The following is an 18,920-nucleotide window of genomic DNA, read 5'->3' as shown; positions in this document are numbered from 1 at the left end:
GCACCAGCCCCACTCAGCTGGCACTGGAGGGGACAGGCTGCCCATCAGCACAGCCACCCTGCACAGCCCATGGGGACAGATGCAGGATGTGCCCGGCCCATGGAAGCTGAGACAAGAGAGATGTCAGAAGTCCATGGGAATGGCTGCCCAGTGCTGGCACAGTATGGAAAACTGCTCTGGGTCACATTCCAAGTCTTTATGATGGCCAAAAAGAACACAAGCAGGACCATGTGATACGAATATTCATGTAACATACTGCTGGCTCTTATATCCCACAGACCACATGGCTATCATCATTTGGAAGAGAGACAATGCTGGTGGTTCATTTCCCGTAGCCACAGAGCTCTTGGATGGGGTTTCGTTGGTCCTGCGTCCACCACAGCATCAGATGAGCTCTCCTTGGTTCCTGGGGCCCTGATGTGCAAGGCCAAATGTGACAGGTCCTCTACTAACCCAAAGGGCATGGGCAGTCCATGCCCTACAGAGATTAACACGACTTGCCTGGGAAAAACCTCACAGCTTTCAGGGTCTACATTCATTTGGAAGCTTTAGGGCACTGCTGTGTGGGGGAAACTCAGCATGGTGCCTTCTTTAAAAGCCTTCACTTTCCCAAGCAGATGAGATTGGAGCCCTGGCACAGGGACTTGTCCCGATTTTGACCCTTTTACATTCATGTGTTCACAAACAAACTTGTAAAAAGTACCAGCTTTATGTTCTTGGTTCCCATCACCTGCCCCACCATGGGGCTCTTCACTTCCTCTTAAAGCAATGTCACAGGAAAAAGAAGCACGGATTTCAATGCCTTTTAGGCATCAAAACAATCTCCACTTTCCCAGCATCTGCGTTGAACATTGCAGCACCCAGACTCTCAGACTAAAAAGGACACTGAGTCCCCTTAGCTGATGAGCACAGCCAGGGCTCTGCATGATCATCATAGGCAAAAAAGGGACAGAAGAGCCCAGATCCTGAAGCCTGACACTGATCAAACAGGGATCAGGCTCAAAATCACAACACTCTCCACCACAGAAAAACATCTCCGCTCTTTGTGACACCCAGCACAGCCCCCCTGAACCAACATTCAAATAGGCAAGAGTGACACCGGCCCCGGGTAAGGGGATACCCAGCACATTTACATCCCTGCACCTGCCCTGCTGCCCAGAGCAGCGACACCAAATCCCCCCCAGCAGCAGCAGCAGCAGCAGCAGCAGCAGCTCTATAAAGCTCCTCTTGCCATCCCTGACACTCCACCAAGAGCAGCCACTGACCTGCCTCAGGCTCTGCTGCCACAGACCCCTTGGCCAGCACAGCTCTGCTCCCCAGCTCGCACCATGGAAGCTTCTCCCTCTCCACAGCAATCCAATGTCACTTCATATGGGGCCACAACTGTGGCCATCATCACCCTGGCGGTGTTTCCTGGCATGTGGATCAATGCTTTCATCGTTGGTGTGCTTTGCATTGGCTGGGTCAAAAAGAAAACCCTGAACTCTAATGAGAAGATCTTGCTGCTGCTGGGATGCTCCAGGATTTCCTTTTTATGCTTTGCATGGGTATACAACTTCATCTCAATAATTTATCCCAATTTTCTTCATGTTCAAACCATACTTCAGAACCTTGAATCTTTTGCAACGTTTTTTAATTATTCAAACTTGTGGGTTTCAGCCTGTCTTTGTGGTTTCTACTGCATAAAAATTGCCAATTTCAGGAACAGGTTCTTCATCTACCTGAAAGTAAAAATTGACAGGATGGTGCCCTGGATCTTGTTGGGGTCAGAGATTTTAGCCTTGGCTCTCTGCATCATTACCTATGATGTCATGGTAAATGTGCAGAGAAACAACATCACTTCCACCTTCCAAGAAAATTTTTGGGAAGTAACTGTCAGAAAGGATAAACACCTTTTCCCAATTTATTTTCTTGCTGGCCTTGTATTTGCTGCTTCATTCATGGTAGTCATCTTTTCTGCTGTTTTCCTTCTCTTTTCTCTCTGGAGGCACAAGCGCATGATGCAGACAAACTCCATGAAGGATCTCAGCATGGAAGCCCACATCAGAGCCATGAAATCTGTCCTCTCCTTCTTAGTGATGTACAGCATCAACTTTGTATGTTTGATCCTGACAATAATTTATACCACAAAGAAAGAAAATATCATGACACTCCTTTTATACACATATTTGTATGCTTTTCCAGGTATTCATTCCCTTATTCTGATTTTCAGCAATCCCAAGCTGGAAAAGGCGCTGCTCAAGATGCTCGCCTCTGTGAAGTGCGAGTTTTCCATGAAGCAGGAAATGTGATAAAAGCTGGAGCCCATGCAAAATGTTGATCTTTTACTGTAGAAAACAAGTAATTTCATTGCTGATGCAGCTCTCCAGGCAGTGTAGATGTTACTGATGTTCACTCTTCAACATCCAAGTTCAGAAAACTTCATTCGTATCTTCTGAGCTAAATTATTGTGAGCTAAATACATTATTGTTGCATTTAGATTTAGCTAATTCTTTGAGATATGTATTTGTTATTAACAAAGTCATTTCGCCCTGATGCTAGGAATGATGCCTAAGCCCCTGTGTGTTGAAGGGATTAATGTGGGCATGAGAGTCTGCTGGTGGGTGATGGATCATCAGGCAGAGCCCCTTTACCACTGCCTGAGCCCAGTGGAAGAGGGAGAGATGCTAATGAAGTGTTCAGCCCCTGCCCAAGACTCACAGCCTTTGCAATCAGAACCCTGGGTACCCCTCATCTGCACAGCTGCTGGCTGCCCACCACCATTTACCATGGCAGCAGTAAGGTATTTTGACTGCAGCCTCACCTGCATTTCTCCCAAAAGGATAGATCTGGCATTTCAAACCCTCCCTGGCAGAGCATGAGAATATGACCCCGCTGTGCAGACAGGACAACAGGATTGCTTTGCTCTCCTCCCCAAAGCAGGGAACAGCTCTTTGTAAAGATTTCCTCTTCTGACTGTGTCAGATTGTACCCTGGTGAAATTCTGTTCAAAGACCCACCTGGTGGTGAAGTTGAGCTTAATGAGTTACCCATTGCTCTTCCTTATTTGCTTCTTATTCCCTCAATGTATTTTTAGAGCTAATCCAGTGAGCACATTTATTAATGGAAATTCCAAATTTGTATTTCTACAATAAAGTGCATTATTTGTGATTCTGTGACTCTGAAAGTTCTTATTGAACATGACAAGACTTACATGTTGAACTTGCTATAATCAGAAATTAAACTGAGCAGCACCCAGGCCCTTTCATCTCTGAGGACCAGCAAGGGCTTCATTTTCTGCCAAAGGTCTATCCTCTTAACGGAAGAGATAAATGAGAAACACTGGAACACCAACTGGCTGTAAAAACGGAAGACCTGAGCTGCCAACCTGCCACAAACATTTTGGTATTCAGAGAATGAAATGGCTGCAATGAATAAGTTTGTCTCTATTTTGGTTTACCTTTTCTTCTGCTGTGGCCCTCTGCTGTGGGACACATTATGGCTGTATCACTGCCTGGCAGTGGCTGATAGCTCTGTGTGGACACGCTGATCCCTGTCACTCACCAGAGGTGCTCACTGACCCGCAAACAGCGAGGCAGGAACGGACCGGGGCAGCTCAGGGGGTGCAGAGCCCCCTCCCCACTCCAGCCCTGCGTGTCCTCGGTGCCCCACTGCCTGCAAGGACAGCACTGCCTGCTCTGTGGCACTGCTCTCCTGGCCTGCTTGGACCTGGAGATGAGATTGGCTTTTCCCAGTGCACTCTGGCTCAGTAAAACACCCAGCTAACAGGCTTTGCTCTCGATCGGGGAAACAGCTTGAGGAGTCAGGAGTGGAGGAGACAACTTGTTAAGAGCTGACTGCAGCCACTATTAGATTTGCCCCTGTGCTGCTGTGGGGGAGGAGGTGGAGGAGCTGGGGATGAAGGAGGGAAGTTGGAGCCTCAGGTATAAGGGCTGTGGAGGCAATGTGGTCAAGGTTTCAATTTGTTCCTCATTATCCTCCTCTATTTTCTATATTTCAATACATTAAATTCATTTTCCTGGCGTCTAATACATTTTGTCCATGAAAGTAACTGGTGAGTGATCTCCCTGCCATTATTTCAAACCCTGAGTGTTTCCAACTTGTTTTCCACCCTTGCACTTCCTGTGGGTGAGAGAGAAGGAACAGCTGGGTAGAGGTCTGGCTTCTCCCTGAGGTCAACCCATCACAGCAGGTGAGACACAAAATATTGCCAGCATATACAAAACAGAACTTGAATTGGTCACTTCTATCAGCAGCTCGGGTCCAGAGGCAGATCCTAATCAGCTCTTTGGGACACATCTCCCCTGTGAAAGGCCTTGAAAGGACAGGAACAGCCACACCTCTCCTCTTCCCCTGCTGCAGCTCATGCACTTCAACTTTTAACTGGACATCCTGACCAATTTCACAGGAAAGCCCTGGAAGATCTATCTCATTCCCTACATGCACTGCAACATCCACCCCTCACAACCTCACATACTTGCACAAGGCTCAGCAGGCAAAACCCAGAACCTTACAGATGTTGCCACACAAAACACCACAGCCCCAGTGAAACACGCTGCAGAACCCTTCTTCCAATTCTCTGAAACCCCAGAGAATGTGACACCCAGCACAGAATCCCTGTCCTGTGCACCAGCCCCACTCAGCTGGCACTGGAGGGGACAGGCTGCCCATCAGCACAGCCACCCTGCACAGCCCATGGGGACAGATGCAGGATGTGCCCAAGCTGGAGAAGCTGAGACATGAGAGATGTCAGAAGTCCATGGGAATGGCTGCCCAGTGCTGGCACAGTATGGAAAACTGCTCTGGGTCACATTCCAAGTCTTTATGGTGGCCAAAAAGAACACAAGTAGGACCATGTGATACAAATATTCATGTAACATACTGCTGGCTCTTATATCCCACAGAAAACATGGCTATCATCATTTGGAAGAGAGACAATGCTGGAGACAATGTTGTTCATTTCCGAAAGCCACAGAGCTCTTGGATGGGGTTTCGTTTGTCCTGCGCCCACCACAGCATCAGATGAGCTCTCCTTGGTTCCTGGGGCCCTGATGTGCAAGGCCAAATGTGACAGCTCCTCTACTAACCCAAAGGGCATGGGCAGTCCATGCCCTACAGAGATTAACACGACTTGCCTGGGAAAAACCTCACAGCTTTCAGGGTCTACATTCATTTGGAAGCTTTAGGGCACTGCTGTGTGGGGGAAACTCAGCATGGTGCCATCTTTAAAAGCCTTCACTTTCCCAAGCAGATGAGATTGGAGCCCTGGCACAGGGACTTGTCCCAATTTTGACCCTTTTACATTCATGTGCTCACAAAGAAACTTGTAAAAAGTACCAGCTTTATGTTCTTGGTTCCCATCACCTGCCCCACAATGGGGCTCTTCACTTCCTCTTAAACCAATGTCACAGGAAAAAGAAGCACGGATTTCAATGCCTTTTAGGCATCAAAACAAACTCCACTTTCCCAGCGTCTGCGTTGAACATTGCAGCACCCAGACTCTCAGACTAAAAAGGACACTGAGTCCCCTTAGCTGATGAGCACAGCCAGGGCTCTGCATGATCATCATAGGCAAAAAAGGGACAGAAGAGCCCAGATCCTGAAGCCTGACACTGATCAAACAGGGATCAGGCTCAAAATCACAACACTCTCCACCACAGAAAAACATCTCCGCTCTTTGTGACACCCAGCACAGCCCCCCTGAACCAACATTCAAATAGGCAAGAGTGACACCGGCCCCGGGTAAGGGGATACCCAGCACATTTACATCCCTGCACCTGCCCTGCTGCCCAGAGCAGTGACACCAAATCCCCCCCAGCAGCAGCAGCAGCAACAGCAGCTCTATAAAGCTCCTCTTGCCATCCCTGACACTCCACCAAGAGCAGCCACTGACCTGCCTCAGGCTCTGCTGCCACAGACCCCTTGGCCAGCACAGCTCTGCTCCCCAGCTCGCACCATGGAAGCTTCTCCCTCTCCACAGCAATCCAATGTCACTTCATATGGGGCTACAACTGTGGCCATCATCACCCTGGCGGTGTTTCCTGGCATGTGGATCAATGCTTTCATCGTTGGTGTGCTTTGCATTGGCTGGGTCAAAAAGAAAACCCTGAACTCTAATGAGAAGATCTTGCTGCTGCTGGGATGCTCCAGGATTTTCTATTTGTGCATCACATGGATACACCGCTTTTTTTCAATGCTTTATCCCAATTTCTTTCATGTTCAAACCATACGTCAACTACTTAGATCTTTGGACACCTTCTTTACTATTTCCAACTTGTGGGTCTCAGCCTGTCTTTGTGGTTTCTACTGCATAAAAATTGCCAATTTCAGGAACAGGTTCTTCATCTACCTGAAAGTAAAAATTGACAGGATGGTGCCCTGGCTCTTGTTGGGGTCAGAGATTTTAGCCTTGGCTCTCTGCATCGTTATCTCTGACCTAAGTGAAACTCTGCGAAGGAACAACATCACTTCCACCTTCCAAGGAAATTTTTGGGAAGCACCTGTCAGAAAGGATAAACATCTTTTCTCAATTTTTTTACTCTCTGGCCTTTTATTTGCTGCTTCATTCATGGTAGTCATCTTTTCTGCTGTTTTCCTTCTCTTTTCTCTCTGGAGGCACAAGCGCATGATGCAGACAAACTCCATGAAGGATCTCAGCATGGACGCCCACATCAGAGCCATGAAATCTGTCCTCTCCTTCTTAGTGATGTACAGCATCAACTTTGTATGTTTGGTCTTGACAATAATTTATACCACAAAGAAAGAAAATATCATGACACTCCTTTTATACATATATCTGTGTGCTTTTCCAGGTATTCATTCCCTTATTCTGATTTTCAGCAATCCCAAGCTGGAAAAGGCGCTGCTCAAGATGCTCGCCTCTGTGAAGTGCGAGTTTTCCATGAAGTAGGAAATGTGATAAAAGCTGGAGCCCATGCAAAATGTTGATCTTTTACTGTAGAAAACAAGTAATTTCATTGCTGATGCAGCTCTCCAGGCAGTGTAGATGATACTGATGTTCACTCTTCAACATCCAAGTTAAGAAAACTTCATTCATATCTTCTGAGCTAAATTATTGTGAGCTAAATACATTATTGTTGCATTTAGATTTAGCTAATTCTTTGAGATATGTATTTGTTATTAACAAAGTCATTTCGCCCTGATGCTAGGAATGATGCCTAAGCCCCTGTGTGTTGAAGGGATTAATGTGGGCATGAGAGTCTGCTGGTGGGGTGATGGATCATCAGGCAGAGCCCCTTTACCACTGCCTGAGCCCAGTGGAAGAGGGAGCGATGCTAATGAAGTGTTCAGCCCCTGCCCAAGACTCACAGCCTTTGCAATCAGAACCCTGGGTACCCCTCATCTGCACAGCTGCTGGCTGCCCACCACCATTTACCATGGCAGCAGTAAGGTATTTTGACTGCAGCCTCACCTGCATTTCTCCCAAAAGGATAGATCTGGCATTTCAAACCCTCCCTGGCAGAGCATGAGAATATGACCCCGCTGTGCAGACAGGACAACAGGATTGCTTTGCTCTCCTCCCCAAAGCAGGGAACAGCTCTTTGTAAAGATTTCCTCTTCTGACTGTGTCAGATTGTACCCTGGTGAAATTCTGTTCAAAGGCCCACCTGGTGGTGAAGTTGAGCTTAATGAGTTACCCATTGCTCTTCCTTATTTGCTTCTTATTCCCTCAATGTATTTTTAGAGCTAATCCAGTGAGCATATTTATTAATGGAAATTCCAAATTTGTATTTCTACAATAAAGTGCATTATTTGTGATTCTGTGACTCTGAAAGTTCTTATTGAACATGACAAGACTTACATGTTGAACTTGCCATAATCAGAAATTAAACTGAGCAGCACCCAGGCCCTTTCATCTCTGAGGACCAGCAAGGGCTTCATTTTCTGCCAAATGTCTATCCTCTTAATGGAAGACATAAATGTGAAACACTGGAACACCAACTGGCTGTAAAAATGGAATAACAGTACTACCAACCTGCCACAAACATTTTGGTATTCAGAGAATGAAATGGCTGCAATGAATAGGTTTCTCAATTTTGCTTTACCTTTCCTTCTGCTGTGGCCCTCTGCTGTGGGACACATTATGGCTGTATCACTGCCTGGCAGCGGCAGATAGCTCTGTGTGAACACTCTGATCCCTGTCACTCACCAGAGGTGCTCACTGACCCACAAACAGCAAGGCAGGAATGGCCCTGGGCAGCTCAGGGGGTGCAGAGCCCCCTCCCCACTCCAGCCCTGCGTGTCCTCGGTGCCCCACTGCCTGCAAGGACAGCACTGCCTGCTCTGTGGCACTGCTCTCCTGGCCTGCTTGGACCTGGAGATGAGATTGGCTTTTCCCAGTGCACTCTGGCTCAGTAAAACACCCAGCTAACAGGCTTTGCTCTCGATCGGGGAAACAGCTTGAGGAGTCAGGAGTGGAGGAGATAACTTGTTAAGAGCTGACTGCAGCCCCTATTTGATTTTCCCCTGTGCTGCTGTGGGGGAGGAGGTGGAGGAGCTGGGGATGAAGGAGGGAAGTTGAGCCTCAGGTATAAGGGCTGTGGAGGCAATGTGGTCAAGGTTTCAATTTGTTCCTCATTATCCTCCTCTATTTTCTATATTTCAATACATTAACTTCATTTTCCTGGTGTCTAATACATTTTGTCCATGAAAGTAACTGGTGAGTGATCTCCCTGCCATTATTTCAAACCCTGAGTTTTTCCAACTTGTTTTCCACCCTTGCACTTCCTGTGGGTGAGAGAGAAGGAGCAGCTGGGTAGAGGTCTGGCCTCTCCCTGAGGTCAACCCATCACAGCAGGTGAGACACAAAATATTGCCAGCATATACAAAACAGAACTTGAATTGGTCACTTCTATCAGCAGCTCAGGTCCAGAGGCAGATCCTAATCAGCTCTTTGGGACACATCTCCCCTGTGAAAGGCCTTGAAAGGGCAGAAACAGCCACACCTCCCCTCTTTCTCTAATGCTGCTCATGCACTTACACCTTTAACCTGAAAGCCACAGTTTATTGGACAAGAAGTCCCTGGAAGATCTATCTCATTCCCTACATGCACTGCAACATCCACCCCTCACAACCTCACATACTTGCACAAGGCTCAACAGGCAAAACCCAGAACCTTACAGATGTTACCACACAAAACACCACAGCCCCAGTGAAACACGCTGCAGAACCCTTCTTCCAATTCTCTGAAACCCCAGAGAATGTGACACCCAGCACAGAATCCCTGTCCTGTGCACCAGCCCCACTCAGCTGGCACTGGAGGGGACAGGCTGCCCATCAGCACAGCCACCCTGCACAGCCCATGGGGACAGATGCAGGATGTGCCCGGCCCATGGAAGCTGAGACAAGAGAGATGTCAGAAGTCCATGGGAATGGCTGCCCAGTGCTGGCACAGTATGGAAAACTGCTCTGGGTCACATTCCAAGTCTTTATGATGGCCAAAAAGAACACAAGTAGGACCATGTGATACGAATATTCATGTAACATACTGCTGGCTCTTATATCCCACAGAAAACATGGCTATCATCATTTGGAAGAGAGACAGTGCTGGTGGTTCTTTTCCTGTAGCCACAGAGCTCTTGGTTGGGGTTTCATTTGTCCTGCGTACACCACAGCATCAGATGAGCTCTCCTTGGTTCCTGGGGCCCTGATGTGCAAGGCCAAATGTGACAGCTCCTCTACTAACCCAAAGGACATGGGCAGTCCATGCCCTAGAGAGCTTAACACAACTTGCCTGGGAAAAACCTCACAGCTTTCAGGGTCTACATTCATTTGGAAGCTTTAGGGCACTGCTGTGTGGGGGAAACTCAGCATGGTGCCATCTTTAAAAGCCTTCACTTTCCCAAGCAGATGAGATTGGAGCCCTGGCACAGGGACTTGTCCTGATTTTGACCCTTTTACATTCATATGCTCACAAACAAACTTGTAAAAAGTACCAGCTTTATGTTCTTGGTTCCCATCACCTGCCCCACAATGGGGCTCTTCACTTCCTCTTAAACCAATGCCATTGGAAAAAGAAGCATGGATTTCAATGCCTGTGAAGCATCAAAACAAACTCCACTTTCCCAGCATCTGCATTGAACATTGCAGCACCCAGACTCTCAGACTAAAAAGGACACTGAGTCCCCTGGGCTGATGAGCACAGCCAGGGCTCTGCATGATCATCACAGGTCAAAAAGGGACAGAAGAGCCCAGATCCTGAAGCCTGACACTGATCAAACAGGGATCAGGCTCAATATCACAACACTCTCCACCACAGAAAAACATCTCCGCTCTTTGTGACACCCAGCACAGCCCCCCTGAACCAACATTCAAATAGGCAAGAGTGACACCGGCCCCGGGTAAGGGGATACCCAGCACATTTACATCCCTGCACCTGCCCTGCTGCCCAGAGCAGCGACACCAAATCCCCCCCAGCAGCAGCAGCAGCAACAGCAGCTCTATAAAGCTCCTCTTGCCATCCCTGACACTCCACCAAGAGCAGCCACTGACCTGCCTCAGGCTCTGCTGCCACAGCCCCCTTGGCCAGCACAGCTCTGCTCCCCAGCTCACACCATGGAAGCTTCTCCCTCTCCACAGCAATCCAATGTCACTTCATATGGCGCCATGGTTTTGGCCATCGTCACCCTGGAGGCATTTCCTGGCATGTGGATCAATGCTTTCATCGTTGGTGTGCTTTGCATTGGCTGGGTCAAAAAGAAAACCCTGAACTCTAATGAGAAGATTCTGCTGCTGCTGGGATGCTCCAGGTTTTGGTATTTGTGCAGCACATGGATGTATGCCTTTTTGTCAGAGTTTTACCCGTGTTGCCTTCTGGTTCATCCCATAGTTCAACTACTTGAAAGTGCTTATAGGTTTTTCAGTTGTTCCAACTTGGGGGGTTCTGCCTGTCTTTGCAGTTTTTATTGTATAAAAATTGCCAATTTCAGGAACAGGTTCTTCATCTACCTAAAAGTAAAAATTGACAGGATGGTGCCATGGCTCTTGTTGGGTTCAGTGGTTCTCTCCTTGAATATTGGAATTCTTGTCTACAACACTGTTGATAAAGCTGTTGGTAAAAACCTCAATTTCACCTGCCAAGAAAGCCTTCAGAAAGCAACTATTGGAATAGAGGAACATTTTTTCCCTCTTTATTTTCTCACTGGTTTTTTATATACCACTTCATTCATGGCAGTCATCTTTTCTGCTGTTTTCCTTCTCTTTTCTCTCTGGAGACACAAACACAAGATGCAGACAAATTCCACAAGCAGTCTCAGCATGGAAGCCCACATCAGAGCCATGAAATCTATTCTCTCCTTCTTCATTATGTACAGCATCAACTTTATTTTTTTGATCTTGACTCTGATTTATTCATTGAAGCACCAAAATCATGTGATATTTCTTGGTTACACAATTCAACATGCTTTTCCAGGTGTTCATTCCCTTATTCTGATTTTCAGCAATCCCAAGCTGGAAAAGGCACTGCTTAAGATTCTCTCCTGGGTGAAGTGCAAATTTTGCATGAGGTAGAAACTGTAACAAACGCTGGAGCTCATGCAAAATATCTTTAGAGAAAACAAGTTCAATTACTTTTCATTGCAATTCTCCAGGCTGTATAGATTGTAGAGAAGTTCAGCTTAGACCTTAAAAATATACATTTCAAACTCTTTAAACTAATATTAGAATGATGTAAATGAATTTATATTTGAATTTAATTAAAACAGCTCTTGGAATTAAATTATTGTCAGTAGCAAAGTTATTTAGTCCCTGTACAGGTGCAGGATGCAAAAGAACAATAATCAAGCTTCAAACCTGCCTGAAACATTTTGAATTTCACTGATTGAATTGACTGAATGAAACAACAGTTTTATCTCAGTTTTGGTTTACCTTTCCTTCTGCTGTGGCCCTCTGCTGTGGGACACATTATGGCTGTATCACTGCCTGGCAGTGCCTGATAGCTCTGTGTGAACACTCTGATCCCTGTCACTCACCAGAGGTGCTCACTGACCCGCAAACAGCAAGGCAGGAACGACCCCGGGCAGCTCAGGGGGTGCAGAGCCCCCTCCCCACTCCAGCCCTGCGTGTCCTCGGTGCCCCACTGCCTGCAAGGACAGCACTGCCTGCTCTGGGGCACTGCTCTCCTGGCCTGCTTGGACCTGGAGATGAGATCGGCTTTTCCCAGTGCACTCTGGCTCATTACAGCCCCACGAAGGTGGGTCTTGTGCAAGGTGCAGCATGGAAGGAAGCCACAGCTCCATCTCACAGTGACCTACAGGCACATGTACGGGCTGCCTGGGCCAGGAGCTGCAGCTGGGGGCCTGTGGGGTCTCAATCAGGTGAGGTCAAGGCTGTCCCATGCTGGGAAAAGCCAATTCCAGGCAGTCCAATGGTCCCAACACTGAACACCGCTCATCTCATCAACGGCCCCCTTGGCTCCTCTGGGAAAAGAGAAGTCCTGAAGGACTGCAGGCCATAGGAGGGAGCCATGCTGGAGCAGGAGAAGAGTGAAGGAGACAACTTTTTATGAACTGACTACAACCCTCATTCCCTGTCCTTCTGTGCTCCTGAGGAGAGGAGGTGGTAGAGACTCTCTGAATGAGTTAAATGGAACCTGAGATTATTGGGGAGGTGAAGATAAAATATTCTAATTGTGTGCATGTTCTACATCATCTCCTACTCTGTTTCCAATAGGCAAAAAATTAAACTGATTTTCCGTGTGTCAAGTCTGTTTTGTCTGTGAGAATAATTGGTGAGTGATTCCCCTGTCTTTATCTTGACTCATGAGCAGTTCCCTCTTATTTGCCACCCCTGTCCTCTTCCAGAGTGAGAGTCAAGGAGCGACTGAGTGTGGCTCTGGGAGCTGCCCAAGGACAACTCACCACGACAGTGAAATGTGAAATACTTCCAGTGTGGAGGAATACATTCAGTGCAGACAGCTCAGGGAGCAGCTGCAACGGGAGGGAGCTGCAGGTTGTGGGGAAGTGCTGGGAGTCCCAAGCATGGTGCCAAGCCTTGCACAGCAAAGGGCACAGGGACCTGTGGCACCAGCCAGCTGACTGGACACTTAAGACACTCCAGCCATCATGTGCTTGGACAGGAAGGACACAAATCCCAGGGATCCAGTTGTTTGGGTTACCTCCTCAGAGGCACCCAGCTTGAGCTGCTTCTGCGTTACTGTGCCACGATTAAAGTGCTTTAAAGATCCAGAGGCCTGAGACTCTACCATGGCAAAGCCAGTGCCAAGCTGGTGAGGAAACCTGGTCTGGCTCTGAGTGTGCAGTGTCTAGGGAGTGGAGTGGGGCAGCTGCCCATGGTGAAGGGGCTTTGGTCCCCACAGTGACAGTCTCTGGTGGTGGGGCGTGACTGTCAGAGGCCTCCTGGGTGGTGAGACAGGAAAGTTTCCTTCACAGCAGCATGAACAGAGCAGAACCTGAACTGGTCATTTATTTTACCAGCTGACGCTCAGAGGGTCCTTTTACCTCACGCCCAGTGCCAGGTGTGCATTTCTCATCTCCCCTTCAAAAACCTTTCATTCCTGCTTCTCAACTGAGAGATACAACCATTTAGGCCAGAGCAACCTCTCAACCACTGCAGTATCACTTTTTGCAAAGACCACACTTTCTAGCAGGCTGCCTCACCAAACTACCCAGCTCTCCTTAGACAGCAACAGCCCAGAAACAAGCAAACAAAAAATTAATGCCACTTAATAACATGCCAATCCACCTTCTGGAGCTAGGAAGCGTTTGGAGTTGAATTCATATTTCCATAACAAGTTCAGAACTCCTGCCCTGAGGAGATTTCATTTTGTTTTCCAGGACTGTATCCTGAAACAATTGTGGGCTTCTGTGCATTGAACCAAAATATGGATGTAATAGATTTTCTCAGAAGAAAGTGGACTACTAATAGCCTTACCAGTTAGCTAATCCTCTTGGTTTTTCTATAATAAAGAAGTATTCTGGAGAGGGAAGATGTCCAGCCTAAACCAAGCTCAGATGGAAACAATGCTGTCTGTGTGTGATATCTCTCAGAGCCTCATACAGCGGTGAGTCCCTCCATATGCATAAAATCAGCGGTCTGATGCATTTTGAGATGCACAATGGCATCGAAAAAATCCACATAAGCTGGTAGATATAATGTCCTGGAGAATCCTTCCTATTCTTGACTGGTGCCAGAGGGTGTGGATTTGAACAAAAAGCAGACTCCTGTCTTTTGAGCAACTGATCCATATTTTCTTGATCAGAAAACCCAGCAGTGGAGATTCTGATTTACACCACCTTTACTTTTTTTTAAGGTACCAGCTTCCTCATACTGAGCTGATTCCAAGCCTCAGCCACAGTACAATCCTTCTATTGTAATATTTTTTCCTGGTTCTGACCAGGACAGGGTTAATTTTTGCCAGGGTTAATTTTTAAAAATTTTTTTTATCATCTCCAGGTAGATGATACAGATGTTCAGGAAAGAGTTCAGTTCAAATGATACAGTAGTCATGAACGGGCAGGGCCAGTACTCAGGGGTTATTCTATGCCACCATATTGACAGGGGGCAAGGGAAAGGCTCTGTCTTTCTGACACGGATCACAGGGATCTGGCTCAAAATCACAACACTCTCCACCACAGAAAAACACCTCCGCTCTTTGTGACACCCAGCACAGCCCCCCTGAACCAACATTCAAATAGGCAAGAGTGACACCGGCCCCAGGTAAGGGGATACCCAGCACATTTACATCCCTGCACCTGCCCTGCTGCCCAGAGCAGTGACACCAAATCCCCCCCCCCAGCAGCAGCAGCAGCAGCAGCAGCAGCTCTATAAAGCTCCTCTTGCCATCCCTGACACTCCACCAAGAGCAGCCACTGACCTGCCTCAGGCTCTGCTGCCACAGCCCCCTTGGCCAGCACAGCTCTGCTGCCCTGCTCGCACCATGGAAGCTTCTCCCTCTCCACAGCAATCCAATGTCACTTCATATGGGGCCACAACTGTGGCCATCATCACTATCTTGGTTTTAAAAGACAGGTGTCTGCTAAGGAAGGCAGAAGCCTCCCTTGAAATGGAAAATGTAAACCCCCTCTCTCCAACTTATTATAATTTTGAAATCAGGGGCTCTCAGGAAAAGATAAGGGAATAGGAATAACAGTTCTTTACCAGGAAAATTAAAAATACAAATTGAATGGTACTAAAAAAAAACACTCATAATTTTAGAACATGACCTGACACCTTGTGGATCAGGGTGTTGGTAGCAGCCTGATTGAATGGTGGCTGCAGCCCTCCTGCAGTTACAGGTGTGGTTCTGTTAAAGCACTGATCCTGTAGAAGAGTGTAATTTTCTTCTGAAGGTGCAGTGGTGGTGTAGATGGGCCTGGTCTTTCTTCTGGGAATCCAGAGGGAAAAGGCTGACTGTGGTGTTCCAAAAGTCAGATTATATCCAGGTAGGAATGCTTGGCTCTTCCCTCTGGGTGGAGCATCTCATAATAGGATGATATAATTTTATCAGTCATGAAGTGAGACTCAGTAGCCCATTAACAGAAGATATCTCCCCTGAGGGAGGATTGGTCTTGGAAGATACAAAAAACTGTCCCACCTGGTTTTAAGACGTGACCCAATTTATAGAAGAAAACTGCCCCACCTCTAACAGATGGCAATAGAATACACACCCCCATCTGATTCTCACAATCTAAGACAATCACCCTCCAGGCATTTGCTGGCATGTGGATCAATGCTTTCCTTGTTTCTGTGCTTTGCATTGGCTGGGTCAAAAAGAAAACCCTGAATTCTAATGAGAAGATCTTGCTGCTATTGGGATGCTGCAGGTTTTGGTATTTGTGAATCTCATGGGTATATTCTTTTCTTTTAGTAATACATCCCTATCACTTTTGTCTTCCTCTTCTACTTGAATCTCTTGCATGTTTTCAAAGCTTTTTTGATTGTTCAAACATATGGGTTTCAGCCTGTCTTTGCATGTTTTTTATTGTATAAAAACTGCCAGTTTCAGGAACAGCTTCTTCATTTATCTGGAAGTAAAAATTGATAAGATTGTGCTATGGTTCATGTTAAATCTCTGCTTTTGGCCTTTATTTTCAGCATTCTTGTCTATCACATCTCTAATGAAACACAGTGTAACAAACACAATGACAGCAATCAAGGATATTATCTGAAACACATTATCATAGTGGATTAACATTTACTGCCTTTTTTTTTTTTTTGGTCATAGGATTTGTGTTTTCCACTTCATTAACTGCAGTTGTCTTTTCTGCTGTTTTCCTTCTCTTTTCTCTCTGGAGAGACAAATGCAAGATGCAGACAAATTCCATGAACACCCTCAGTGTGGATGCCCACATCAAAGCCATTAAATCTATTCTCTCCTTCTTAGTAATACCCAGCATTAACTTTATATTTTTTATTTTGACACTGATTTATGCAAGGAAGGAAGAAAATCATGTGGCTTTTCTTATTTTTGCATTTCTGTATGCTTTTCCAGGTGTTCATTCCCTTATTCTGATTTTCAGCAATCCTAAACTGGAAAAGACATTGATAAGGATTCCATCCTGTGTCAAGTGCAAGGATTGCAGGAGGTAGGAACTGTAATAAATGCTAGTGCCTACACAAAGTCTTTGTATTTCATTATAAGACAAAAGTCAATTTATCTCCAATGGAAATCTCCAGGTAGATGATACAGATGTTCTCTCTTTACCACTGAAGTTAAGAATAAATCTTTCCAATTCTTTGAGCCAAATGAGTATGAATTAGATTATTGGTAGCAGCTCATTTAGGTAATTCATCCAGGTAAATTTTTGAGTTCAATTCTTGTCAATAACAAATTCATTTAGATCTGGTACATGGGCTGGATGCAAAGGGGCAATAAGAGTACTGCAAACTTTCCTCAAACACTTTGGCATTTGCTGATTGAAAAATGACTGTACTGAGCATCAGGTTTATTTGTGTTTGGGTTTACATTTCTTTCTGCTGTGTCTCTGTTTTTTGCCATATTATCACTTGTAATACTGGGGGGGGGGGGGGGGGGGGTGTGAGTGCAACTTAAAAGACTGCAGCCTATGGCAACCCCATGTCAGAGCTGCCTGATCCTGCAGGACTGCAGCCCATAGATGGGATTCACACTTGAGCATGGAAGAAAGTGAGGAGGAAGGAGTGGAAAACTTTTTGTGGACTGACTGCAACCCCTCATTCCCCATCCCCCCACACCTGTGTGGCAGAGGAGCTGGAGAAACCAGGAATGAAAGAGTGAGTTTTGATTTGTGACGATGAAGAGGGGAAGGCAAAGGGTTCTAGTTTTGTGTTTGTTGCTCATTATGCTACTCTATTATCAATTGCCAATAAACTAAATTCACTTTTCTCAACTCAAGTCTGTTTCCTCCATGACAGTAACAACTTCTCTTCTCCCGTTGGCCTATTGCAGAACAAGAATGAAGGAGCAGCTGGGTGAGGGCATGGCACCTGCCCAAGCTCAACAAACCCCAGCACATTCTCTGAACATGAAATAATTCCAGCATGAACAGAGCAGAATCTGGTTTATTCATTTCTGTCACTAGTCTGGGCACAGAGGGACATCTTATCCTGGTGCCAGTGGTGCATTTTCTACCCATTCTTGGCAGGGTTTGTCTGCCCTCCTGTTCACCCAGGAGGAAAGTATCTGCCAGGGGTGGAGACCAAACATCTCAGGCCTCCCTCACACAAGGGAGGAGTTAAAGCCCAAAGTCTTCTGGACACAGCATTCCTCTGAGCAGAGACATAAAAGGGGCTGGGGGCACTGCTCCAACACTCTTGGAAGTCACAGAGACATGAAAGAAGCGATGAGTACCTGTTCCTTTTTGCTGGGCCAGGAATGGGAGTTACAGCCTGTTCAACATGTCCAGAGAAAGCCTAACGTCAACATCTCCCCTTGAGCCAGAAGAAGCAACTACAGCCCTGTTACAAGATGAGTGCCTGAGTTCACTTCAAAAATCACTGGCAGGGGTGACAATAAAAAACAGATTCAATAATAAGCAAGAGTGTGATGAACCTTGTTGGCAAGATTCACCCTACTTACTAGATGGCTAAGGCACACCAAGGGTAAAAAAACAGAAAAAAAAATCCCATGAAACAAAACAGAAATGAACCAAAGACTATCTCTGTGTGTGTGTGTGTGTGTGCATGTGTGTGTGTGTGTGTGTGTGAGTGAGTGTTTAGGTGTGTACAAAAAAAAGATAGAAAGAGCAAGGATAAAAAGGAATATGGCCTCAAAGCTCAACAACACTCAAAAGTACTTAAGTTTCTTCTTAAATTTAACAATTTAGCAAAGGAATAACACTTAACAGCATTTAACTAAGCTTTTAGCTTATATGAAATTTCTTTATAGGCCTAACACATAAATATCTAAGATACTTAAACATCTAAGAGAGCAGCATTTCTCCCATATTTATCAAAGCATATTCACATGTGTAGGCACACACAGAGAAAGAGTCATTGCAAGGTATCTGTGAAAAATTCCCCTCAAAGGCAGTGAAATACTCACTTTGGATGTCTTTACATCTCATCACCAGGCCAAGGGTTGAGCCTCGAGGAGTGGGGGGATCGGCCCAGGATCGGTTGTTGTTTGGGGATTCTCTGAGTACAGCAAACTGGAGAGTTCCCAGCTACATGAGGCCCCACTGGTCACGGCACGCTGGGAGAGCTCAAAGAGTCTCATTTTGGACCCTCATTTTTGTTTATAGGGCTGCAAGAAAGTGGGCTTTAGTCATAACAATGTTTCATCCTGGCTGCACTTCAGTTCGACAGTCTTTCTTTGAAAGTGTGAGAACCAGGATGTTATGCCATTCAGGCAAAAAAAGTGATTTCTTAGGCTGCTCATAAAAAAGGATCTCATTAGGCAGCAGCAATTCCTGGGAGCAGACAGCAGTTCTGATAAGCTCAAGAGGAGCTGGGCCCAGGTG

At 46.3% G+C, this 18,920-nt stretch overlaps 1 protein-coding gene and 2 pseudogenes across 1 annotated transcript; all 3 read left to right on the top strand.

The window, feature by feature from the left end:
- The first annotated feature begins 963 nt into the window (after nt 1-963).
- Nucleotides 964-2,388, top strand: LOC119698580 (annotated as a pseudogene).
- Nucleotides 2,389-5,956: 3,568 nt separating this feature from the next.
- On the top strand, nt 5,957-6,910 carry LOC119699244 (taste receptor type 2 member 9-like). Its single transcript, XM_038132463.1, has one exon. The coding sequence runs from the start codon at nt 5,957-5,959 to the stop codon at nt 6,908-6,910; it is 954 nt and encodes a 317-aa protein (XP_037988391.1).
- Nucleotides 6,911-15,699: 8,789 nt separating this feature from the next.
- On the top strand, nt 15,700-16,569 carry LOC119698576 (annotated as a pseudogene).
- Nucleotides 16,570-18,920: the final 2,351 nt, after the last annotated feature.

Source organism: Motacilla alba, chromosome 3 (genome assembly GCF_015832195.1).
Source record: "Motacilla alba alba isolate MOTALB_02 chromosome 3, Motacilla_alba_V1.0_pri, whole genome shotgun sequence".
Taxonomy (NCBI): Eukaryota; Metazoa; Chordata; class Aves; order Passeriformes; family Motacillidae; genus Motacilla; species Motacilla alba.
Note: the sequence above shows the minus strand (reverse complement) of the source record. Positions and strands in the feature narration are given on the sequence as shown.

Coding starts and splice junctions, on each gene's coding strand:
- LOC119699244 (XM_038132463.1), top strand. CDS start 5,957: ATGGAAGCTTCTCCCTCTCCACAGCAATCCAATGTCACTTCATATGGG.